The 27,603-nt window shown below is 46.2% G+C and overlaps 2 protein-coding genes across 2 annotated transcripts in view; both read right to left on the bottom strand.

The window, feature by feature from the left end:
• LOC109431943 (tyrosine-protein phosphatase 99A) overlaps positions 1–27,603 on the bottom strand; it is a 586,380-nt gene that overhangs the window by 115,152 nt on the left and 443,625 nt on the right. The window lies entirely within an intron of this gene.
• LOC134286442 (uncharacterized) lies at positions 10,675–12,831 on the bottom strand. Its single transcript, XM_062848057.1, has 2 exons — positions 12,183–12,831; positions 10,675–11,848 (listed from the first exon to the last, which is right to left on the bottom strand). Exons 1-2 carry the CDS (start codon positions 12,287–12,289, stop codon positions 10,678–10,680), a joined length of 1,278 nt encoding a protein of 425 aa, XP_062704041.1. The 5' UTR covers positions 12,290–12,831; the 3' UTR covers positions 10,675–10,677.

Genomic DNA, 27,603 nt, shown 5'->3' with positions numbered 1-27,603 from the left:
ATCGGCTACATTTCAAACTTAGTGTAGAGTATTGCAGTAGACATATTAGATCAGTTCAATAATATTTCTTGTGTGTTAGAGCTGTCCCAGATCATCCAAACCATGCTGATGATCAGATCAGTTAAAATTGGTAATGACTTTTAAAAATAGAGCCCACATATCAGATTTAATACTTATTTTCATATATGTACTGCAAGTAATATTACGCTTTGAATTTGTAGACATGCTTTCAAATGAATCTCCGAACAAAACCCAAAATAAAAGTTGTTGCAACGCACATAGAATAACATGAATCACTAGGTTCATTTTTTTCCTTCTTCACGAGATCATTTACCCTAGGCTAGTTTATATCGGGGCCCACAGCTTTACTGCCTTTCAAAAAAAGAACTAACATTTTTATGTTATTCGTCGTGTAGAAAAAAGAACAATCTCAACTTGTTGCAGAAGTAAAACAATCAACGTATTTTTATGGTGAACCCGTAAAAACCGGGATGATCTTTTTTGGTAAAATTGCAATATCTTCTTTGTTTTACGCTGGAGTCATTTTTATATTCAAGGGGAATATTTGTGATAATAAATGCATGATACCTCCCCCCTTTTACTGGTAGCCGAAGAGCTTTTTTTTTGTAAATTGTACATGTTTTTGCTCAAATTTCATCATTTTGCTAATTATCAATAGTTTTCACTGATCCTTGACATGCAACGTATTTACCCATCATAGTCTGTTGAAATTTGATCTCAGAACTATTCTTAGGCCTCCGAAGTACTCCGAAATTTGTGTCATAAATCCAAATTTTATACACGATGAATGATCACAGAACATGGTCTATGATACTAGCCTCAAAGAATCCCTCGAAAATTCATGGTACATGAATTGGGTGATCTAGGTCCACCAAACTACTCTGACATTCATTTCCTTAAGATCTACCTTCATTTGTGTTCACTCTGTTCAAGAAATATAGTCACGTTGATATCCATTAGACCTCACAATGCTACGAGTAACTCGATATTGTGAAACTTGGACATTCCGTGAAATAAAAATGACCTCCAATACACTTTGAATTTACAATATCTATCTACATACTGTATCATGCTTTAAATGTGAAAAATATTCGTGGAATGTAGTATATACTGCTGATGGAGCCTCAGTGTATAACTATAATGCTTTTGGTACATTCATGAGATATTCCTGGCATTCCAAACTATTCTCGAATTAGGACCTTCATGGTCTACAGGCTCTACTATTGTTTCACTTCACTCTATCGGCATATTTTTTTCACGATTGTGTCTGTTGCACTTCATAATATTACGAGTATGTCGATGTGTTGCTATTTGGGAGTCCACTGGCATACAAATGGACCCAATATATTTTTAAGTATGGGTGTCAATATCTGTAAATCTTTGGATATTTTTATTGTAGCGAATGCTCGCAGAATATAACGGTACTCTTACCTAGAGCCTCAGAGTACAATTCTAACTTAGCCACATTCACTTGGTGGTCTAGGTCATCCAAACTATTCTGGAATTAAGACCTTCAAGCTTTACAAGCTCTACTCTTATATCTCTTTACTTTATCGATGTTATTCTTTCACGTGTATTTCTGTTGGATCTCATAATATTTTGGGTATCTTGTTGTGTTGTGTGTGCATCCACTGACATAAAAATGATTTTTATAGTATTTTGATGTGTAGGAATTTACTCAAAAATTCTCAGAAATTCATCGGGATGTTCTCCGAGAATACCTCTACGAGTTCCTAAGAAATGTCAGTTTCTTGGAAATTCCTTCAGGAGCTATTCTGGAATTACTTCAAGAACCTTTTGAAAAATCCTGCAGGGGTTCCTCGAGAATTCCTCCAGGAATTCCACGGGAATTTCTCCGTGAGTTCCCCGTGTATCCCTCGGGAATCCTCCAAAACTTTCTCCAAGAGTTCATGCAAACCATATGTCTCATTTTCGGAATAGTTTGGATGATCCGGGAAGCTTATAAGATGTATGTTTGAGTATCTCGTGAAACAACTAATCTTCTATGACTATAAAAACGCATTATAGTGAGTTTAACGTGTAGCCGATGCTTTGTGACAAGTGTAGATTTGGAGGCCTTAACCATATAATATAAAAAATTATGCTGCAGATATCGCTGATGTACTGGAAATTTGTCTCTCACGACTTGTATTACATGTTTGAATCAAATTAGATAAATGCTGACATTAGTGCACTTGATAGGTCATGACAAACGATAACCGTATATTTTAGCTTCAGAATGGTTTGGATGATCTAGAAAGCATCAAGTTATATTATATATGGTCGAACTTATCATCTATGTCTACTGAAACATACTGCACCAAGTTTTGAACGTGCAGTATGCTTTGTTACGAGTGTAGATCTGAAGGCATTAACCACATAATACTGAAAGGTGGCCCATATAGCCGAGGCGGTAAACGCACGGGTATTCAGCATGACCATGCTGAGGGTGACGGGTTCGATTCCCGGTCGGTCCAGGATCTTTTCGTGAAGGAAATTTCCTTGACTTCCTTGGGCATAGAGTATCTTCGTGCCTGCCACACGATATACACATGCAAAATGGTCATTGGCAGAGGAAGCTCTCAGTTAATAACTGTGGAAGTGCTCATAGAACACTAAGCTGAGAAGCAGGCTTTGTCCCAGTGAGGACGTTACGCCAAGAAGAAGAAGAAGACTGAAAGGTGACCTCAGATATCTCTGATGCTCTGGGAACTTCTCTCCCATGGCTTGAACTATGTGTATGAATCAAATGGGCAAACTCTAATGCTTGTGCACTTCTGTTGATATACCATTTCAAATTCAAACCATATTTCTCAACTTTCGGATTTCGGATGATCCAGGATGCCTCTATGATGTGTATACATGTATCATACGATTTAACTGATCCTCTATGACTACCAAAACGCACTATACCAAGTTTGAAATGCACCCGATGCGTTATTACGGGTGTAGATATAAAGGCCTTAACTCCAGAATGATTTGGATGGCCTAAGGTATCGCCATTGATGTGCAATAAGTCTTTCATACTTTGATTTACATGTATGGATCTAATGAAATCAGTTCTGACATTTATACATTAGTTTGATATAGTATTACAAGTAAAGGCCTTACAATCAGAACTCCAGAGCTATTTTAAGTTGCCCAGAACATCACCAGGTCATGACTACCATCATTTCATGTTTCAAAATATATATTTGAATGTAATTCAGCAAGTTCAAGTGATTTAAAAAGTAAACACAACTATTTGTATTCAGTAGATAAAGTTCAAAACTTCTGGACGTTTTGGATAACCTGGAGATCTATGTTACAGCTGTAAAAGGACATAAGACATTTCTATCTAACAGCCCCAACCCAAACAAAGAATATTGTGCAATTTCTATTGAAATATATCACATGTACATTGAAATAAAACGCGGAATCGAATGAAGAACAAGTGTACACTACATTTCCAGCTATATCTCCAAAATGTTCTAGCATAACATAATCTCCATATATGCATATGATAGCACAACTATTCCCCTTGATAAAAACGTTTTGGTTTTGAAAATCCACCCACTGGGTCAAAAGCTATAAGTAAAACTATGCAAAAAAGTTGTCCACATCTTTTAAGGGTTAACATCGAATAACTTCTCGAATCTACAGAGGAGGAAGGATGCGTGGACATACCGAACCAAACGCTCCGAGATATTTGCAATTATATGGTTCAATATATGCAATATACAATAGAGAAATATGAAGCATGAAACGTCCTCACCAAGTTTGTCGTTTTATATCCATCTGATGATTGTCTTTTCTGAACCAGGTTCCTCTTGATGTGGGATGCTGCTGATAACTGCTTGAAAAATTTCACGCAACAAAAACGATCAACACCCGCGCACATACCTAGTTGTTGTACGAATGTTCGCAATGTTTTCTGGATAGCACAGGACTACAAGTCATTGCACTAACACACTGTTCTGATTTAAAATGTTAACACCAAGAATATAAAGCTTAACAGCATTGGCAAAAACACACGATGCGGCATGAAAAGTGGGTGTTCGCTTGTTCGCGACGTATAACCAAATCAGTCACTAGCGGAATAGCGATATCAAGTCCTTCCGGCCACAATCACAACACGAAAATCTTCAATTTGAAGATAAGAGCTTCAAAACAGCAATACAACCATTGTGCCAAACGGATTCCGCAAATCATATGCTCAAAACTTCCGGATGGCGTAGCTCTAGCCAATAATCACAAAAACCACACAAAACGGGAGAGCGAAAAAAACCGTGACAGGCAAAACAAAATCACGTCCGATCGCGGCGAGGCTTACTTCGTTTCCGAATACATCAATACTAGCATAAAAAATATTAAATTTTTTTCTGCTTCGATATAACGTACACTTCGATATAACGTACAAAGAGAAAACTTTTTTGTACGTTATATCGAAGAGTACCTGTACTGCCGAAAGCAACCATGGCATGGCCTGAAAGGACCTGTGTCAGGTGGAATGTTACTTCCCCATGGTGCCTGTTAATTTAACTTTCGGGAGCAACCTATTGGTCCACCTTCCTTTGGTGGAACTGTCCCACGCGCGCTGCCATTTGACCATAGAGGCCATCCTGGCAGTCCTGCGTATGAATCTTGTGCCGCGCATTTCGAAGCTCTCCATGTCCTCACTGATAAGGATGCCGATAGGCACCATACCAGTGATGACACAGAGAGCGTCGTGTGACTCGATACGGTACGCGCTCGCAACTCTCAGGCACATCGGCTTAAAAATACTTTACAGCTTACCCCGAGCAGAAGGGAATATCAAATTAATAACTACGAAATCACAAAACCTGTTTTTATATCTTGTTTTGTTATTATTGAATTATCAAGGCATTACGTTTCCATAACATGTTTTGTTGGACAATCTTATTTTGTTATGACCAAGCAATTGGTATGCAGCCTGTCGTGGTTTTTGGATGATGCCTTCAGTGGCCGCGGTGGGATAGAAACCGGGCGTTGCTCCTCCATCACTGTGGTCTGATTTTTGTTTCGGTATCCAACTCTTAAGGGGTAGGAAATATAATTTTCCGAATAACTCTTGGAGAGTTTGATTTCAATATATCCCGAAGGAAATTTTGAATTCAAACAATTTGGGTATCGAACTCTTAGTGGATTAGTTGCCTAGCTGTCCAAATATGGAACCAGCTTTGGCGCGCTGGCACCGTTCCCGTTATACTCACAGGGTGAGGGGAAGGCTCAGGTTGCTGCTGCTGCTGCTCAGGAGGCGACCCGTTCGCCTTGCCGTCCGACTCACGAATGAGCCGTGGTGCGGTTGCACCGTTCCCTTTATACCCTGGTGGAGAGGGAGGGAATGCTCGGATTGCTGCTGCTGCTGCTGCTCAGGAGGCGACCCGTTCGCCTTGCCGTCCGACTCACGAATGAGCCGTGGTGCGGTTGCACCTTTCCCTTTATACCCTGGTGGAGAGGGAGGGAATGCTCGGATTGCTGCTGCTGCTGCTGCTCAGGAGGCGACCCGTTCGCCTTGCCGTCCGACTCACGAATGAGCCGTGGTGCGGTTGCACCGTTCCCTTTATACCCTGGTGGAGAGGGAGGGAATGCTCGGATTGCTGCTGCTGCTGCTGCTCAGGAGGCGACCCGTTCGCCTTGCCGTCCGACTCACGAATGAGCCGTGGTGCGGTTGCACCTTTCCCTTTATACCCTGGTGGAGAGGGAGGGAATGCTCGGATTGCTGCTGCTGCTGCTGCTCAGGAGGCGACCCGTTCGCCTTGCCGTCCGACTCACGAATGAGCCGTGGTGCGGTTGCACCGTTCCCTTTATACCCTGGTGGAGAGGGAGGGAATGCTCGGATTGCTGCTGCTGCTGCTGCTCAGGAGGCGACCCGTTCGCCTTGCCGTCCGACTCACGAATGAGCCGTGGTGCGGTTGCTCCGTTTCCTTTATACCCTGGTGGAGAGGGAGGGAATGCTCGGATTGCTGCTGCTGCTGCTGCTCAGGAGGCGACCCGTTCGCCTTGCCGTCCGACTCACGAATGAGCCGTGGTGCGGTTGCACCTTTCCCTTTATACCCTGGTGGAGAGGGAGGGAATGCTCGGATTGCTGCTGCTGCTGCTGCTCAGGAGGCGACCCGTTCGCCTTGCCGTCCGACTCACGAATGAGCCGTGGTGCGGTTGCACCTTTCCCTTTATACCCTGGTGGAGAGGGAGGGAATGCTCGGATTGCTGCTGCTGCTGCTGCTGCTGCTCAGGAGGCGACCCGTTCGCCTTGCCGTCCGACTCACGAATGAGCCGTGGTGCGGTTGCACCGTTCCCTTTATACCCTGGTGGAGAGGGAGGGAATGCTCGGATTGCTGCTGCTGCTGCTGCTCAGGAGGCGACCCGTTCGCCTTGCCGTCCGACTCACGAATGAGCCGTGGTGCGGTTGCACCGTTCCCTTTATACCCTGGTGGAAAGGGAGGGAATTGCTCGGATTGCTGCTGCTGCTGCTGTTCAGGAGGCGACCCGTTCGCTTTGACGTCCGACTGTTGAATGAGCTGTGGTGCGGTGGCACCGTTCCTTTTATATTCTCCAGTGACGAGTGAGGGGAAATCTCGGTTTGAGGGGAAATCTCGGTTTGAAGGGAAATCTCGGTTTGAGGGGAAATCTCGGATTTCTGCTGTTGATGAGGCAATTTTCTTGCCTTACCGTCCCTAATGAGGGCTTATTTTTTCAATCATAAATTGGAAAACACGTGTACATCAATATTTTGGACATATTGTTTTATTAACTTAACTTAGCTCCATGAGACATCTACAATACTCATAACCCGTACTCCTAATAATAAATTTTATTTAAATCTTCATATATAATAAACCTCCATCTTATGACCTATATGTAAAATTAATCTCAAACAATTTGCTTATCTGCTCCTTCTTTTATTCATATCTCCTTGGACTTGCGGGTTGCGAAATCTTCCTCCTGTATCCTCGACGAACGCAATGTATCTCACGGGACCGTTGTTCTCATCGCCGGGAGTGTGATCTGGAAAATTGAAAAAAAAACATTTTTTTTTCTTTTTTTTAACTCCGAAGCTACTTAGTTCTGCATAATATTTACCTTGAATCATTCATAGATGTTGTAAAGCACCATATCCTTGAATCTATTCGGTTTCCTTACTGTCCTTTTTGGTCGTGGATTGGCATTTTCATCGGTTTTTTCGTCACACCCTGTTTCAATATCCGGAAGAGTATCAATGTTCCATGGCTCTGCTTCATCTGATTGCTCCTCTGTTGGGGTACTATCTGTAGACTCCTGAAGGCATTGTGGCACTTTCTTCACATCTTGTACATTACGTGAGTACTGAACTCCTCGATCGCTCCTTATAACAATTTTCGCTCCATCCCTTGCAATTACAATGTACCTTTCCGCCGAAAAAGTTGGGTCTGATTTCTGCTTTTTCTGCTGCGCTAATAACACCATATCTCCGACCTTGATATCCGAGAACTGCGCTCCTCTGCGCACATCTGCGTACTTTTTACTTTGAAGCTTCGACTCTGCGTCCTTTTGTTGAATATCAGCACGATCTAACATATCTGATGAGTTGGAACTCCAAAGACTTGGAAATGTTCCCCGAAATTTCCAGCCCACTAATAATTCAAATGGGGTAACTCCAAGGCGGGACAGAGGACGAATTTTGTTGTGAGTATGAACATACTGCTCCAAAGCTGCTCTCCAGTTTACTCCGTCCAGTCGTGCTGCCGCTAATGCCTTCTTTATGCCACTATTTTGCCTTTCGACAGCGCCGTTTGATTGGGCGCTCAAGGGAATAGATTTACGGATCTTAACTCCTCTGTCTTCCCACGTTTTAATAAACTTGTCACTCTGGAATGGTGGGCCGTTATCGCTCTGAATTGCTAGGGGATAACCCCACACATCGAAAATCTTGGCCAGAGCTGCATTGGTTGTGTCCGCATCCATATTTTTCACTTCAATCACTTGTATGTATCTAGAGTATGTATCTACTACTACTAGAAATTCTCCAAAGCCAAAATCCCTGTCCGTGAAAAAATCAATTTGTAGGATTTCCCACGGGCCTTGGGGAAGCTCTCTACTCGTGAGTGGGATAGGTGCATTTTTGCTTGATAATCTTAGACATGTCTCACAGCCATTTATGTACTTCAACACCTCCTTACTCATTCCGGGCCACCAGAAGTGATTTCGCAGAATACGTTTCATTGACGCTGCACCAATATGGCCTTGGTGTGCCAGTTCAACTGCTTTTGCTCGCAATTTGTGGGGGAGAATTGCGCGATCCTCTTTGAAAATCAATGCCCCTAAGACGCGCAAGTATTTGGCATGACACTCGTATGCACGCATTTCTCTGCTCCATGTTCCGGATTTCAAAGATTCTCGGATTTCTATCTGTTCCTTGTCCAATTCTGCCTCGGATTCTATTTCATTCCAGCTCATCTCTATGTTTCCTGTATCCAGTACGAACAGCAAGTGTTCCTCAGATGAATCGTCAAAAGAATCCGCTGGTGTAGAGGAAATCACCAATCTTGAGAGCGCATCAGCTATATTTGTATCTCCTGGGATACTCTCAACAGAGAAATCATACGGCTGCAACCTTAGCGCCCATGCCTCCGCCCTCGAGATGGCCCTTTTGCCTATTTGATGCATGCCGCCGAAGATGAACTCGTTAGATCTCGCATCTGATCGAATTTTAAACGTTGTACTCAACAGATAATTGGAAAATCGTTCCACGCCCCAAACCATGGCCAGCGCCTCTTTTTGGGTGTGGGGTATTTCTGCTCTGCTGGTGATAGGGCTTTGGAAGCGCACGCAATAACTCTCGGGTTGGAGTCTTTATCGAACTGGACCAGGACCGCCCCTAGGCCATGCGGCGAAGCATCAACATACAGCTCCGTTTTGTCTGCCTGGTTATAATATCCCAAAGTCTTGATTTTTGTCCACGCACTATGAGTGAGGTATTCGAACTCCCGATCTAAATCCTCAGACCAGTAGAAATGGTCGGATCGGGCCAACTCTCTTAACTGCCATGTTTTATCCGCTCGATTAGGAATAAATTTGTCGATGTAGTTGATCAAACCAAGAAAGCTTTTAACTTCGTCCTGATTTTCTGGCTTCCGGAAGTTTTGTATTGCCCGAATTTTGTCATCTTCTACGCTCCATCCCGCAGCAGAAAGATGAAAACCTAAGAATGGTACTTCTTGCTGACTAAGTAAGCATTTGCTTTCATTGATCTTTACGTTGTGGTCTTCCAATCGCTTCAAAACTTCCTTGAGATTCGCATCGTGCTCTTCCTTGGTAGCACCGAATACTAGTACATCGTCCAAATAGTTGACAGTTCCTTCACACCCCGACAAAATAACGGACTGCATAATCTCCTGGAATATGTCGGGGGCATTACACAAGCCGAAAGGAAGTCGTCGGCATCTATATAACCCCTCTCCTGAGAAAAAATTGGTCAAATGCCGACAGCGCTCATCAAGCTCAACGTGAAAAAAGGCATTCTTGAGATCAATAGTTGAGAACCACTGGGCTCCATGTAGTTCCATCAATATTGTCTCAAAAGTAGGCATTCTGAAAGGCGTTCGGTAAATGCACTTGTTAGGCCCTCTTAAGTCGACAACCAAACGTATGTCGTGTTTGCCTTTCGGTACCACTAGCAATGATGAACAGAAGGAGCGGTCCATGTCCTCTGATACTGGTTCTATGATTCCTGATGCTAGCAGTTCACCAAGTTTCAACTGCACCAATCTTTTAAATCCAGGCGGTATATGCGTGTACACATTTCTTGCAGGAGGCATGTCTTTGTTGTAATGCAGCAATACCGGTGGAACATTGAATTTTGGAAATTCTTCCGCAGCCGAGACCTTTACTTCCTTCACCATCGCAAGTTCGCTTTTCCATACATTCTCAATTCCACTTACGGGTACTCTCAAACCCACATCCAGCAGACTGTACCGAGCTGCTGTGCCAAAACTTAATAATGATCTCATCTCTTCGACCACGTAAAACTTTTCCACGCAAACGGGTCTATCTTTGGATATGTACAGCACTGCCGAAAACGTGGCTATTACGTTGATCACTCCGGGGGATGCATATGCGCGCAATGATTTGTCATTTTTGTAACACAAATCGATCAACTTGCTCGCTCTAGATTCGTTAGCAAGTATCTTGCCCAGTGTCTGCCGCGTAACGGTATTCACTTGGGCTCCGGAGTCGATAAAAAAGATTACCCGAGTGCCTGCTATATGGCCGACAACGTATGCGTCTTCCTCTGTCGGGATATCTACAGCAGGTATTGCACACGGCATACTCTCAGCCTGTACAGCACGTACAGAGTTGTGGCTGCTCGATGATTTTTCAGAAACCTGGAATTATTAGGTCCATAAAATCATGAAATTTCTCCTTATCAGCTACTTTTACTATAAGCTATATTATCGCACATTTCTAGATGTTATTTTGGGAGAACGAAACAAGCGAATCAAAGACAATCACCAAGCTTGGAGAATATGAACGGGAAAATCTCAAAGATAGAAAATGCACTCTTCTTAAAACTGACCAAAAGATTAGTATCCAACTTTTGTTTTATTCTACATTTCTTCAATTGTTATAAACCCAAAACACATCAAGAAATTATTTGAAGGTAAGCATCAGAGTTTACTATTCAATATCAACATTGTCTTGTACCTTGTTAGTATCCTCCTCTCCGCTCTGTGTGATAGCTGCGATCTTCGGCTTTGGCTCCTCATCGTCCCGATCATTGAGTGCACGTTTCTGCCCGACTCCGAATTGTGGCTGGGATGAACACGTACGGGCCAGATGTCCGCGCCGCTTACAGTTGTGACACACCTTGTCAATACTTGGGCACGCAGACGGATCGTGGTAGATGCTAGCACACCGCCAGCACGTACGTCGAGATGTTCCTTGGAAGCTAGCCTGTGCTCGCCTGAATGATCCTCTTCCGCGTTGAGCTCCCCTGTATCTCGGTCCACCACGTTGTTGATGCGATCTAGCATCCGTATGCTGCACTATAGCCGCAACGGAAGGACGATTTTTGCGGTTCAGTTTCTGGTACTCCTCTTCGTTGAACAGCTCCATTTCATGGTCACGAACCAGCGTGATTAAGCTGTTTATGTCGCCCTCATTCGTCCAGTTTCTTTGAGCCAGAACGCGGACACGGCTATCGGAGGCCCCTTTCAACAAGGTACGCACGACTGCCTCCATCTCTTCCTCAGATTTATAGCCGCAGAGCTTCGCAGACGCTGCCACACGTCTCACATACACAACATTCGATTCTCCTTCGTGTTGAATCATGTTGAGTAGCTTTCCACGCTGTCCGATGATGTAGTTCCGCGAGCCGAAGTAATGATCCAGCCGAGCGATCGCATTGGAGTATGGACTGGTTTGTTCATCTGGCATATTTGGAGTGGACGACGTCGCCTTCATCACCTCCAATAACTTTGGGCCGGCTTTGATACGAAAAATATCCATTTTGGCTCTCTCATTGATCGCTCCCATCAAACTGAACGAGGCGGCAAGAATCTCTTTCCAATGTTCGTAAGCCATTTTGTCCACATCGGTTTCTCCATCCGATGGCTTACACTCCGGTATGTTCAAGGAGCCGAGAGACATGTGACTCAGCGTTGCCAAAAGAGATTCGTCCTCTAGGGATGACTGCTGCCTTGGTTCCAAATTTTCGCTACTTCTGAAGTTGATGGAGCCAGAGGTCGACTCCGACACGGTTTCTCGTTCGGATCTCATTGTAGCTAATTCGGATTTCACGGCTGCTAATTCTTCCAGCAACATTTTCTTTGTCACTTTGCTTGATTTCCTGTGAACAATGGGAAAATGATATTTCAATTACTCATCTTTCCAGAGCGCGGAATAGTAACTCTGCCTCGACAATCAGAGTACATTCTGTTAGTTACTGTCATAGCTACAGTTCCAATTTTCGGACTCTCTGCCTCGGCAATCAGAGATCCTGAGCGCATAATAGGAAACTGCCTCGACTACAGTTCCCCATTTCCGGACTCTCTGCCTCGACTATCAGAGATCCTGAGCGCATAAAAGGAAACTGCCTCGACAACAGTTCCTTCTGGAGACTCTGTCTCGACTACCAGAGCTCCGCTATCTTCACCTAAATTTTGCAGTGAGAGTATACTTACCGAGAGGGAACCGCTGGTACGCTGCTACCGGATGCGCCATTGTCGTGGTTTTTGGATGATGCCTTCAGTGGCCGCGGTGGGATAGAAACCGGGCGTTGCTCCTCCATCACTGTGGTCTGATTTTTGTTTCGGTATCCAACTCTTAAGGGGTAGGAAATATAATTTTCCGAATAACTCTTGGAGAGTTTGATTTCAAAATATCCCGAAGGAAATTTTGAATTCAAACAATTTGGGTATCGAACTCTTAGTGGATTAGTTGCCTAGCTGTCCAAATATGGAACCAGCTTTGGCGCGCTGGCACCGTTCCCGTTATACTCACAGGGTGCGGGGAAGGCTCAGGTTGCTGCTGCTGCTGCTCAGGAGGCGACCCGTTCGCCTTGCCGTCCGACTCACGAATGAGCCGTGGTGCGGTTGCACCGTTCCCTTTATACCCTGGTGGAGAGGGAGGGAATGCTCGGATTGCTGCTGCTGCTGCTGCTCAGGAGGCGACCCGTTCGCCTTGCCGTCCGACTCACGAATGAGCCGTGGTGCGGTTGCACCGTTCCCTTTATACCCTGGTGGAGAGGGAGGGAATGCTCGGATTGCTGCTGCTGCTGCTGCTCAGGAGGCGACCCGTTCGCCTTGCCGTCCGACTCACGAATGAGCCGTGGTGCGGTTGCACCTTTCCCTTTATACCCTGGTGGAGAGGGAGGGAATGCTCGGATTGCTGCTGCTGCTGCTGCTGCTGCTCAGGAGGCGACCCGTTCGCCTTGCCGTCCGACTCACGAATGAGCCGTGGTGCGGTTGCACCTTTCCCTTTATACCCTGGTGGAGAGGGAGGGAATGCTCGGATTGCTGCTGCTGCTGCTGCTCAGGAGGCGACCCGTTCGCCTTGCCGTCCGACTCACGAATGAGCCGTGGTGCTTTCAGTTTAAAATTTGTTTATTCAGTCTTTTGTGTTTCTTTACAATACATTTTTTTGTTTAAGTGTTTTAGATCTTGTCTTTTCAGCCTTTGATTTTGTTTGTTGCTTTTCAGATTGCTTTTCAATTTAGTTCCTTTAAGAGTGTCTTGTGTTTGTGTGTTTGTGTGTGATTACAAACGTAGTGATTTTAATTTTATATTCTACTTAACCTACTTATCCTAAAAATTTGAAAATCCTAATCAACCAGCGCTCGGATGAGCGGGTATTCCGATCGAGCAGCGCTTTCGATGAAGCCGTCGATTGCCTCTTCTATCCGTTCCTTGACGGTCTTGTAACCTGCGCTTCGATGCAGCTCGCTGATCCTCGTATCGAAGGGGGCGTTCAGGATAAGCCGAAGCAGCCGGTTCTGGACCACCTGCAGCTTCTTCTTATGGGTCTCCGCACATGTGCCCCATACCGGCATGGCGTAGTTCACCATCGGAGCGATGATGGTTTTGAAGACGGCCAGCTTGTTCCGTCGCGACAATCGGGACCGCCGTGAGATCAGCGGATAAAGGGACTTCAACAGGCCAATGCACCTGTTCTTCAGGTTGTCTGTGTGCGTTCGGTAGGTCCTCCTGTTGTCCATGACGACCCCAAGGTAGCCAACTTCGTCTGTCCAGGGGACAATGCGGCCGTTGATCCGGATGTAGCAGTCCGGTGGCGGGAGGAGCTTCGGTGATGGTCTATGCCTAAAGACGATGGCCTGGCTCTTGGCTTCGTTGACCTTTATCTTCCAGCTCGTTAGGTAGCTGACGTAAGCCGTTACGCCCTGCTGGAGCCGGGACCTGTAGTGCATGGGTGTGCGACCGTTCGCGACGATCGCACTATCATCGGCGTAGAGTGCCAGTATGCACCCACCGGGGAGTGGCGGGATGTCTGATGTGTACAGGTTGTACAATATCGGGCCCAGGAGACTGCCCTGGGGAACTCCTGCTGGGACCGCTTGGAGCTCGGACTCTGTTCCTGCGAGATGGACTCGGAAAGATCTGTTAGCGAGATAATTTCTTACCATTCTTGTCAGGTACGTTGGGAATCCTGCCTGCACCAGCTTGTGAACGAGGCCGTCGTGCCAGACGTTGTCGAAGGCCTTCTCGACATCCAGGAGGACCATCGCCGTGTTGTTGGACAGGGCGGTGTTGCGGTGGATGGCGTTTTCCACACGGACCAACTGGTGGACGGTGGAGTGCCCTCGTCGGAATCCGAACTGCTCCGGAACGATGAGGTCCTGTTCGTCGATGTGCTCCATCATACGTTGGAGAATGATACGCTCAAAAACCTTGCTAGCTGCCGATAGCAGGGTGATGGGCCGATAACTTGACGCGTTGGTTGGATCCTTCCCGGGCTTCGGGATGGGAATAACTTTGCCTACCTTCCACCTGGATGGGAAGTAGCCAAGTTGGAGACATCTGGAGAAGACCGCCGCCAGGAAGCGGTACGCCTTACTGGAGAGTTTCTTCAGAACCAGGTTGAAGATGTTGTCCTTGCCCGGTGCCTTCATATTCTTCGTCCGCTTGACCGCTGCCCTGACTTCGTCCTCTGTGACTTGGCCGTCGAGGGGTGCGTCATCGTTTGCCTCGAGTTGGGCGATGGTTTGCCGAACCGCCGCTTCGTGGGGGCTCTGCATGTTCGCACCGAGGTTGTGCGCTTCGACCAATTTGTGGGCAATGGCGTTCGCTTTCTCCGACGGGGAGACCAGGATGCCGCCGGTGTCGTCCTTTAGCGGGGGTACGGGGAGAGGCTTCTTCTTCAGGATTTGGCCACTTTCCAGAAGGGTCTTGAGTGGTCACTCAGCTGGCCGAGGTGGTTCGAAAACTGCCGGTTCCTGATCACGTCCATCCGGTCCTTGATCTGGCTGTTTAGCATGGAGACCTCCAGCTTTTTCAGCAGGCAGCCGGTCCGTTGGAACTGCCTTCGAACGGTGTTCCGTTGTTGGATCAGCTGACGGGTATCGTCGTCGATGTTCGTGAAATTGTATCTCACTGGGACCCACCGGATGCAGGAGTCCTCGGCCGAGTGGATGGCGTTCTCGAACACGTCCAGGTTTTGGTCGATGCTTTCGGTAGTTTGGAGATTCTGTTCATCTGGTAGTTGGGAATCTACCAGGCGGCTGAATGCCACCCAATTGACTCGGTGATAGTCTCGACGCTTTGCCGGCGGGACCGACATCGGTTCGCGTTCCAGCTCGCAGGTGACTGGGAGGTGGTCCGAGCTTAACTCCTGGTGGGTTACTGGCTTGGACAGCTGCAGGTCCGACAGAAATACATCCAGTGTTGATGTTGTGCCTGCCGGGGAGACGAACGTTGGATCGTCCGGGTGGTGTAGAGCACACGTACCGGAACTGAGGTGATCTGCCAAGAGAGTCCCATTCTTGTTGTTTGTGTGGTTTTTCCACAAGGTATGGCGAGCATTAAGGTCTCCGGCCACGACAAAGCCCGTTCTGTTGCTGGTCAGTTTCCGCAGGTCATCCATGAACTGGCTTGATGTCCCGTTGTTGTCCACGCATTGCCTAGGTGCGTAGACGGCGAACAGCGTAACGGCACCACGAAGGGTGCTGATTTCGACACCGATGGCTTCGATGACGGTTGTCTTGGGATGAGGTAGGATTTTGTAGCGCAGGCCCCGTCGAATAAGGACGGCCACACCACCACCGTTGGAATTTTGTCGGTCCAGTCTCACCACGACGTGTGTTGGTAGCGAGAAGTTGATAGTTGGGTTAAGTCGTGTCTCCGTCACGACTCCGACGTCGATTCTGTGCTGGGAGAGGAATTCACCCAGCTCGAGTTTTTTCGCCCTTATAGAGCGAGCGTTCCAATTGAGAATACGGATGTTATCCTCAGGGCCCATACTTGATTAGGAAGGTTTGGACCGTCATGGTGACGGCGTTAATTTGCTCGCGCTTGGAGCGGCATGCTCCCAGCCGTTCGAACAGGCACATGGCAAGCTCGGTGACTACCTCCGGGGGGTAGAGTGTGCCATCGTCCAGCGGGTGGGCGGTGGGGGCGCTACGTCCTTGGTTTCCCCAGCCAGGAGGGGTACGGTTCTGCTCAGGCACAGCAGAGGCGGCGGCCGCAAGGCGTTGTTGCACTTGGGAGACCGGCTGGTGGTTTGCTGGGTTCCGGGTTGGAACCACTGGTGGGAGTGGGGGGAAGTGGCCCTCTGTCACCGGGGGTGGTGGTGGCCGGACGCGGCCGCGCTGGTTCTTGGCGGACGCTTTTCTGCGGATTTCAATGTATTCCGCTCTCTTCGGGCAGGCTCTGTTGTTTCCCTCGTGAGTGTCCCCGCAGTTGACGCACTTTGGGGATGTCCCTTCCTGCATCGGGGCGCAGGAATCTGTTGAGTGTTCTCCGGCGCATTTACCACAGCGGGGGCGCATGTGGCAGTTTTTGGTGCCGTGCCCGTAGGCGAGACAGTTTCCGCACTGAGTGACCTGGCGTTTCTTCGGGCGGTACCTCTCCCACTCTACGATGATTTGGAAGAGAGCCTTCACTTCCCGTAGGTCCTTCATGGAGATGGATCCCTTCTCCAGATGGACCAGATACGGCCGGTCCCGTTGGTTGGAGCCTTCCCCTCGCCTGATGGGAAAAACGTTCAGGGGCTTCAGTTTCTTGGCCTTCAGCTCCTGGATTATCTCCTCCGGGGAGTACTCCTCGAGGCCCCGTAGAAGCACCTTCAGGGGCTTGTTTCCAGGGGCATCGTGCGTGTAGAACTCCGCACGGTTCTCCACCAGGAATTTGCCAACCTCCTGGTAGTCGGCGACGGTGGTGCAGACGATTTTCGTCCCAGTACTGCACAGTTTGAAGAGCGGGTGAATCTGCTTCTTCGCCAGCTCGTTCCTGAGCGCTGCTACCTCCTTCGTGGAAGCGAAGATCGGTGGTACCTTCGGTGGCTTGGGGGGCGCGGGGGTGTTTTGATCCACCGGCAGGGTGGCAAACTTATTCTTTGCCAGCAGTCTGGCGTTTTGCTCCACTGACGAGCCGTGTCCATCCAAACGTTGCCGCTTGCTATTTGGGTGCTGCTGATCCGAGGCTGCAGCTTGATGGCCCGATGCGGGGTCCGGGGGCGGCGGTCTGCCGCGACCCATCGTCGTCGGCGATTCGGGACGACGAAAAACGGCTGCTGTTTCTTGCAGCGATTTTATCTCCTTTGCCACACCAAACAGGTGGGCAAGTGCCGGAGACAAGTCACGCGAGCGAATAATCTCTCTACGAGAGTAACGCGAAAACGGAGAAAAGCGCGGGAAAAACTTACTTCGAGCTTGGAATGCCAACAGGCCAGCGGGAACAGATAATCCGTAAGCAACCAGCGGTGTCCGCCTAAGATTACCGTGTGGGTCTTTGGGCGGATCGCTAATCGGGACTCTGAGCACACTTGTCGACTTCACTGCTCGGATGTCGAAGCTAGAATGAATCCGTCCGACTCACGAATGAGCCGTGGTGCGGTTGCACCTTTCCCTTTATACCCTGGTGGAGAGGGAGGGAATGCTCGGATTGCTGCTGCTGCTGCTGCTGCTGCTCAGGAGGCGACCCGTTCGCCTTGCCGTCCGACTCACGAATGAGCCGTGGTGCGGTTGCACCGTTCCCTTTATACCCTGGTGGAGAGGGAGGGAATGCTCGGATTGCTGCTGCTGCTGCTGCTCAGGAGGCGACCCGTTCGCCTTGCCGTCCGACTCACGAATGAGCCGTGGTGCGGTTGCACCGTTCCCTTTATACCCTGGTGGAAAGGGAGGGAATTGCTCGGATTGCTGCTGCTGCTGTTCAGGAGGCGACCCGTTCGCTTTGACGTCCGACTGTTGAATGAGCTGTGGTGCGGTGGCACCGTTCCTTTTATATTCTCCAGTGACGAGTGAGGGGAAATCTCGGTTTGAGGGGAAATCTCGGTTTGAAGGGAAATCTCGGTTTGAGGGGAAATCTCGGATTTCTGCTGTTGATGAGGCAATTTTCTTGCCTTACCGTCCCTAATGAGGGCTTATTTTTCAATCATAAATTGGAAAACACGTGTACATCAATATTTTGGACATATTGTTTTATTAACTTAACTTAGCTCCATGAGACATCTACACAGCCCATAAATAACATTTCAATATTACATTCTGTTGTTGAACAAGTTTGGATATTATTGTATTATTGAGAGTGCACACATACTTTATGGTATTGCTATCTAAACTAAAACAAATTTTGAAACAAAACCTACGTCATTCTACAACGTTATTTACAGCATTTGAGGGAAAGCAACTGCATATTCACTCATCAATTTGTCTTCCTCTTCCATTTATCATTACATCCAAACTGAGACAAAGTGCATGCCCCATATCACTAGCTAGTATTCCGTGGAAAAAAGTTTGCATAATGCACCAGAAAAACTGTTTAACGATTTTTTGAAAAGTGCGCAAAGTTAGGCCCTAGGTGCGCAAAGTATGGTACGCTTACGGTATCACATTTGATAAGAGGTGTGGTATATTACGTGACATGGAGGTGCTGTAATGTGTACAAAACAAAGTCCCTGTTGGGCGGCGCGAGGTTTTGCTAAATTTCTGAAATTGACTGAGTTGTAGCTGAAAAGTACCCAAAATACCAGCCACTGCCCAAGTGGCGCAGTACCCTGCATACATCTAAACGAGAACATAGCAGACGATATTGAAGGTTTTTAAGGTTTTCAAAGGGACGTTCCAGATTCCGCCTTTGACATGTGAATGTCAATGATAAAAATGTCAAACTTATGGAGTAAACTTGTTTGAACGAAGCTAATACAGACAGCTGAATCCAAAATTGTAGATGGTTTTGAATGGGATTTTTCAGAAATATTTTGTATTTCACATGTTTTCCCTGTCGTTCCAGAGGATGAAGTCGGATCTACCTATTTGAAAGATAGGTACATGAATAGTTGAAAATACACCTACTAGAATAGAGAGAAACTGAAGTTCGCATTCTCACATGTTGGTCTAAATATATAGAATTCTCAGCCATCACGAAGTCATATATGATGTAGAATATGATGCTAAAGTGGAGGCCATACCCGACTAGATGAACAAAATAATCAGTTGCAAAAATTACATAATTATATCAGAATATGAAATAATTTTAATTTTTAGCTGTATTACAAAAAATGAGAAATTTGATTAAGTATTCGTTTTTTTCATTGCTTGCTTGTAGAGCAAAAGGTCGATGGATAGCAGGTAAAAGATCAGAAAATGCTTATAAGGAAACAGCTTTATTCTATGTAATTGAAAAATAAAAAAAAAAAAAAAACATTCAATTGCTGTTGAGGGGCTGCAGTTTTGCTTGTTTTTCATTGCGTAGAATGCCGGAAGCGTATCCGGCTACCCTCAAAACTGAAAAGTACTCATATTTTTTCAACTTTGAACCGATTTAAGTGAACTTCGACTCGTTTGAATAAGAAATCTTTTTTTTATTGATTGGTTATGCGAATAGAACGATTGGGTTACGCGGTATTCCCAAAAGTCCAAATTTTCTGGAACATATCCTTATGCTATTGAGGGGCCCAGATGCAAAGAGGTGTAAGTGGCCGTTTTGTCGAGTTTGAGCTGAACATATCAAAAAATCTTCAGATTTCAAGCTCACAAGAACTTTTTAAAGATTATTTTTATGATTAGAAAAATTACAGTAAATCAGAGAAAATTGGGTTGATATTGAAACTCCATACATTTTGAATGGGATGAAAAACTAGTGAAAAACTTCAAAGCTCATTTACTCGAAAGTGGGTTTTTGTAACTTACACCCCTTTGCTTCTAAGCTCCTCTATTCTAATATCGGCGTTGTTGGAGTTAGCGTATTGAAAAGATATGGTCTCTCGTGAAACATGCTTCGTAATTACACTGTTGAAAACGCTTTGACACCCACGTGCAGCACAACAGAACATGTGCTCCATGAACAAATTGAGATTTGAATTATGAAAATGCTATGTTCAACCTTGGCTTGGTCAGCCAAAGCAAAATCAAGAAATTGACATTTATGCTTCGTAATGATTACTTTGAAGTCAATACTTTGGGCCTAGGCTGGGCAGATATGCTATTGGTGATTTGATGGTGCATGAAGAAGAAGAAGAACGATGGTGTTTTGAAAAATCCTATCCCTACCACACAGGAGAAGATTTCAAAATGCCTCTATAAAATCTAAAACAAAATCTAATTAAAAACGGTTTGATGTACGGTGTAAGACTTTGGACGGACTACATATTGAACGTATAAATTTAAATTTAACATTTTTTTTCTTGGTAAGGTACTTAATTTGTACCAATCACCAATTGGGTTTTTAAATTAAGAATAATATATTGATTTTTTGATTTTATTCGAAAGAGCACCGCCAGTATGATTTTTTTCAGATTTTTAAAACTTTATTTTGATACCTTAATTCAATTACAAAAAGATTTTTTGAAATCACCTTTTGACAGCTGGGCAACTGCTTGACAGCTCCGCCCAGTACGAAATGCGACGAGGGGTGATTCGACAAATCGCTACCATACAAACTTTAAATCGATTTTTAAATAGGTTCCTAGGCACCAAAGTTCATGAAAATTTGGATTTCGGCTCAGTTTGGCATGTAGATTGTGAATATGGAATTATCTCAACACCACTAAAGAAGCCAATTGCAGCTGGTCTATGGAAAATTCCACGTGTATGGCAATTCGGGTTTTTTCTTAACTCACGATGACCAGATCGGTTCAGTCGGATTTGTTTTTGATGGAAAAAATTAATCTGGATCAAATGAGATCAATATTGTCAAAATCGGAGAAAATTTATCGCAGATATAACCATTACATAGTTTACCTTCTTTATTTTATTGTCTGCTGTTTCATATTATGAAGTAAAAAATAAAGGCATTGCAACTTCTAGAAATTTCATCAGACTCTTCCGTATTTTTTATTTTATTCATTGCTATAGTTTGAGTTTTGGGTAAATATAGCATCATAGCTATTGATATGTTTATCTTTGTATTAATTTCCTTCTTTCAATATCCCAGTCCCGTTACGGTGCCAAATTCCTATCACTTTTCTACAATTCCCAATTCTTATAGGTTAAGTAAAATTTTAGCTTCAAAAAGTGATACATCTGCAAATGAGTTTTTTTTTTCATCTCAAAATTGAGTAAACTTAGTTGAATTTATATGTCATTTTAACAGTACTGCTATTCTAACCTCTAATTATAACGTCAAAAAGTACCGAACAGACTATGTAATACGAAGTAATGAATGTAAGTGAGAGTGGAGATAGCAAATATGGTACCTACTAAATAATTCTAATCAATAAAAATGTCAACTATACAGACAATTCTGCTCAATTGATGATTGCATTTGTCTATTATAACTTTTTTCTTTCGATCTATTATTATTCGATCATATATTGTTTGACATTATGTCATAAATATCTTTTTTCATTACTAAAAATAATCTCAAACAGAATAAAACTAAACAGCATCTGCAGAAGTAATCATACCGGCATATGATATAATTACCTTTTACCTTCGCTCACGTCAAAATGCACCCCATGACGAAGCTCAATCATAAATAGTCGACTGGCTATTTTTCCGTCGTTCTCTTTGTTCAACAAACGACGACGGGCCATGCGCACGCCACCACTGTTATTAGTGTTTCAGTGCGCATGTCTGCGCACCGCGATAGCGCTGTTGGTAAGAGAGAGAGGTTCATTGTTTGATCTTGCATTCAAATCTCTGTCTATTTTTGTCCTGCGACTGGCAAACATGAAATGGGGGAATGGGGAAACTGGCAATACGTAGAACCAGTAAAGCTTCTATCGTCCCTCACTGCAAGTGCTGTGATAGCCTCATTGGTAAAGGCGGCTGAAAATTTACGATAGCAGGATTGGAGGTTCAAATCCCGTCCATGTTTGTAAGTTTTATAATGAATTCGATTTTTTTTTTATGTGACCTATTATTTTCTAAAAATAGAATAACACACTTAAAATAATTACCCAAAAATGAGTAAAAAAGTTAGTTTTTACCCTAATTTTGCTTTCGGAATGTTATCAATAACTCTTTAATATCAAAATTTGTTATTGAAATATTTCCCAAATTCACTGTTATTAAGTTGTTATTGCCACTAACAAAACATGTTATTAAATTGATTTTTCAGGAACAAATTTTTGTTATGTGACTTGTTATTTTGCCGCTTATGACAGACAAGTTTATAACTCAATATGTTATGTTAATAACATGAAAATTACTAATTCCATTATGCAGTTATTTTGCCAAAATAACGCATTTTGTTATGCTGTTGTTATTCTCTTCTGCTCGGGACCACGGTAGCTTTCGGTACTTATAGCGTTGTACCCCACGCCGGGCCGCTATACCTTAGTACACTAGCCAGAAGCTTGCGCTTACTGACCTACACCGCAGCGCTATTGGACATTATCCGGGACAGTGCCACTATAGCTTTGGAGGCTCTTTTGTATGCGTAATCAACGTGGCTACCGAAGGTAAGCTTATCGTCGATCATCACACCCAAGTGTTGTCGAAGCGCTTCGAAGTGATAGTGCAATTGTCTACACTGATCACCGCTTTCTGCTCCGACTTTCGTTTGTTCACAACCATCACCTCAGTTTTCAGGTGAGCCAGCTCCAGTTTCCTGGATCTCATCCACGCTTCCACAACCTTGATCGAGTGGGCAGTAGTCAACTTCACTTCTTCGATCGATTCACCGTAGACTTCGAGCGCAATGTCGTCAGCGAAGCCGACGATCTTCACCCCCACCGGGAACTCTAACCTCAACATCTCGACCTACATGAAATTCCATAACACCGGACCTAGGATGGCACCTTCCTGAGGTTATGTGAATGCACTTCCGACGCACCTTTGTGTTGTTAACTTGTACTCGATTATGGAAGTTGCTTCCGAGAATCTTGTACATGTACCCGGGTATCCCCAGACGCGTGGCCCAGATGCACGATCGCATCTGCAATAGCCGACCAACTGGCGCTTTTGTAGGCGTTCCTTACATTCAAAGTCACTACCGCACAAAAGTGAGTCCCCCTTCTCTTACGCTCGAGTGCTTTCCCGGCGATTTTTGTAACCGACAGGATAGTGTCTACGGTCGACCTCCCTTTTCGGAAGCCCGGCTACTCGAGAAACCATTTACACTCGGTGTGCCTCAACATTCTATTGAGGATGATCTTTTCGAGCACCTTCTCCGCTGTGTCGATCATGCATATTGGTCTATATTCCGACGGGTCTGCAGGTGGTTTCCCCGCCTTTGGCAATAGAATCAGGGAAAACTCCCTCTTCCAGGCATTGCTGCATAGCAGACCTGAACATCACGGGAGCCTTTCCAATAGCTACTTTTATGGCCAGGTTCGGAACTCCGCTCGAACCTGGGGCCTTACCTACGCTAAAGGACGTTGCTATCCCCGCAAGTTTCACATCAGTGACCTTCAGCTCATTGCCAGCCCCAATCTCCGGCTGTCCTACGAAAGTCCCTCGATGATCCTCTCCAACATCCCTGGAGATTGCTCTGTAGGAGACTTTGAACCTTTAGTCTTGGCCATAACGATCCTGTAGGCGTCACCCCACGGGTTCGTATTGGCACTCTGACAGAGACCCTCAAAGCAGGCTTTTTTGCTTGCTCTTATCTCGGTCTTGAGCGCGGCTTTTGCAGCGGCGAACACCACCCGCCGTTCGTTTCGCTCTTCCTCTGATCGTGCTCGCTGCATCCGCCGCCTAGCCCGTAGGCAGGCGCGGCGCAGGTCCGGAATCGCGTCGATCCACCAGTAAGCCGGTGGCCTCCCATTTCTAGGGTGGACTCGCCTAGGCATGGTCGCATCACACGCACGTGAGAGCACCGCTACCAGCTCATCGCCGTCTAAACCGATTAAGTTTCGCTCACGGCGGAGCGCCTCCCTAAATACTCCTTCGTCGAAGTATGATGTCTTCCACCTGCGAGGGCTTGGCCTTGGCCTAGCCGCCTCTTCTTCTATCCACTGTCTGCTGTTGTTGTAGTCGATACTGTAGCGAACCGCCAGGTGGTCGCTGTGAGTGTAGCCATCATCTGCTCTCCAGTTCGAACTACTTATTAGGCCAGGACTACAAAAGGCCACGTCAATAATTGACTCCGCTCCGTTTCGACTAAAGGATGAGTCGATAATTATTGTGCCATTTTCAAACTAACGTAACTTTTTCTCTACTCCACCAAAATCAACCAAATTTTGTACAGTTTCTCCTTATAGTGTATTGTTTACATATAATGAATTGAGCAGTTACCAGTGAGATTTCGGTCTATATAGAATAAATTTTGTTAACAGTTCTAAAAAAGATGTTGTACAATCGCATGCTAAAATAAAAAATCATGATATCGCGCCTTGGAACAATTAATGATTATACATTTTCGGATCATCTTAATGATCATCAATACGTTTCAGGAACGGTTGTCAGTGAAACATAAGCTTGGAGCTGGGTGAAAATCAGGCATGATGCGCATAAACAAACCAGAGAGCTTTAATTATTTGTTTCAAGTGGAGCCTGAACATGTCCACATGGAGGGCGTTAATTGAAAATGTCGTGAATTTCACTAAAACGCATCCTAAATTTGAACCTATTCCAAAAAGTTGCAATACATACATATACTAAACTACTGTAAAAATTTGGTTTCATTTCGTAAACAGTACACAATTTGCGAATCAGTTGAAGGTAGGGTGGCACAATAATTAACGACTCACCCTTTAAAGGTACTCTTGGTACCGACATTAGCCAAGTCGACATCTAAGATGGCCAGTGTTTCTAACGGGATCTGACCCAGCTGGTTCGTGAAACGGCTTCCCCATTCCACGGCCCAGGCATTAAAGTCGCCCGCTATTACCACCGGCCTTCGCCCTGTTAGCACGGTCGTTAAGCGGTCCAGCATTTGCGTGAACTGCTCGATCGACCACCGCGGAGGCGCATAACAGATACAGAAGAAAACCCCGTTTACTTTAGCGACCACGAAGCCCTCATAGGTAGTAGACACCAACTCCTGGACGGGGTATTTACCCATCGTCCATATCGCCGCCATTTTTGTGGTCCCATCCGCGACCCAGTTGCCGTTGCCGGCGGGTACTCGGTATGGGTCCGATATGATGGCGATATCCGTCTCCCACTCAGAAACTGCCTGACAAAGCAGTTGCTGAGCCGCATCACAGTGGTTCAGGTTCAGCTGCGTTACCTGCACTGTGATTTGTTGTTCACTGCGGCTTTCTTGAAGGCCGGGCACCTTGGACCACCCATCGGATGTCTGTTGTTCGAGGATTTCCTGGTACAGATCATGCAGATGGGCGGACTCGTGCAGCTTTGGGCCTTATGACCTTCTGCGCCGCATCGCCTGTACAGTTTGCGCCTGTCGGGGCCTTTGCAGTCCCACGACTTGTGTCCTGGTTCCAGACACCTGAAGCAAACCTCTGGTGGCTCGTGGAATGTCAGGTGACATACTCACCAACCCACCTTTATGCTCCCTACTTTAACCGTTATGTGGCCGGCAAACTTTTTGCTTTTTTCTACACCGTGTATTTTAAATGGGTGCTGGGTACACGGGTACCCTGCCGGCCACATAAGGGTTAACGGACTTTTTGACGTCCGCCACAGGTAGCTGAACCAAAGCTATCTGTGTCCCTGCTGGCCCTTTCCGTAGCTTAACGGCTGCGGCGGCCACCTGCACATCGCACTGTTGCCGCAGTGCCGTGACGAGCTCTTCCACTTCGGTGATCTCATCAATGTCCTTGACCTTCAGAGTCGCCTCATGTGTCAGAGCCCTCACCTGCACACCCTCAACAAGGACCTCTTCTGCCAGCCTCTTATAGGCGGCGCCCTTGTGCTCCTTCTGGCGCTTCAGCTCCAGGATCATCTCGCCCGTACGAGTACGTCTAATACTGCGTACGTCGGCTCCAAGACCCTCAAGCTTGGCGTCGCTTCGCATCATCTTCAAGACGTCCGAGGACTTGGACTGTTCCGTCTTGATGACGATCGCATCGCCTTTCTCGCGCTTGGCACCTGCCCTCCTACGCCTTGGCTTGGCGTCCTGCACTACTATCTGCGGATTCGCCTTCTTCTTCCTCTTCCGCTCTACCTTCGTCCAAGGGGGGTCCTCCCCTTGGATCGCCCTACTCTGTGGCTGTTAAGGGCCCACCAGCGGTCGCAACCCCTTGTTTCCATCGTTCCGGGACGGGCCAGCCTTTTCAGGCCCACCCTTCCCAGCTTTCCGGGAACCCTGGCTGGGGTCCGACCTTCCGGCATTATTACCGACTTTCGGTTGCCTCGCCCGCTTCTGCGATTGCTTGCCCCGTTTGTTGCCCCGTTTGTTCGTTTCGGACTTCCTGCGAAGGAGAAGGCCTCCGTTTGGGTAAACTTCGGCACTTTCTCAATTGCAGGCTCCGCTGCTCAGCAGTCAGCAACGCGAGTGCCGCGTGCTCCTGCTTGGCATCGTCGATCGACGCCCTAAGTCGAAGCAAGGCCGTTTTCAGGTCCTTGCTTATGTTCGACTTAGTGGACGCAAAGTCGATGATTTTGCCAAGCTGCTGCTCAGCCACCTCTATTGCGGACCGTCCTTTGGATCGGTTGACGGCCCTCAACAACCATGCTCTGTCCATAACCTCCATCGGCTGGCTTGCCGGGAAGTGGACTGGAGCACCCACGCTTAAGCTGCGTACGCAACTCCCAGCGCCTATCTCCTCACTTCTCCTTGTCGGAGATCTCATCAAGCCGCTTCTTGCGAAGGGGTTGATCCCACCACTATTTCCACCTAGATTCTGATTTTTATTTGACTTCATGATTAAATCCCACGAGTAGCACGGGAAAGAATGTCCACCACGCCAGAGCCCTGCATTAACGCGGTAAGGGACAGCTTATTGTGAGGGTTGCCCAGGTACCTCACAGGCTCCGTTAAAGATCGAGCATCTTTTTCACCCCCTCGATCACTCATTCCTCAGCACGGGTCGCTTGACACCTTGAATTGGGGTTAGTAGTCCTATTCTTAGCCGGCGACTACGCAACTAAAGCAGGCCTCGCCTTCATGATCCGTGCACCTACGTCGGTCTAGGTGCCATCATCATCGGCCGCCATTTGGCTACCAAGATATTGAAAGCTTTCAACATTCTCAAAATTCGAGAAGCGTGGATAACTACTCTTCCACCTTGGGTTTCGCTTCTGATCCGGTTCAGAGCGTATCGTGCTTTAGTTGTTTCTTATACGACGAGTTAAACGATATTACCTTTAAAATTATATTCAATTAAAGGGGGACTGCGGGGTTTACCATGGATGAATGGATTATCGCAAACCACCATCGCAGTAACGCTAGAGTAAAGCTAACTGGGACATGAAAGTAAAATCATGGTTGACTGGAGATTGCACGAACGTTTCTGACATGATTCCACCCGGTATTTTGTCATTAATTTAGGAAAATCGATTTTTTCGCCAACCCTCATCATCCACGCTGACGACGGCAGTGATGAGACGACGGTAGCAGGACGGTTCGTGGGATGAAGCAT

Source organism: Aedes albopictus, chromosome 1, assembly GCF_035046485.1.
Source record: "Aedes albopictus strain Foshan chromosome 1, AalbF5, whole genome shotgun sequence".
In the NCBI taxonomy this organism is placed as follows: Eukaryota; Metazoa; Arthropoda; class Insecta; order Diptera; family Culicidae; genus Aedes; species Aedes albopictus.
The sequence above is the reverse complement of the archived record's forward strand: the minus strand, read 5'-3'. Positions and strand labels throughout refer to the sequence as shown.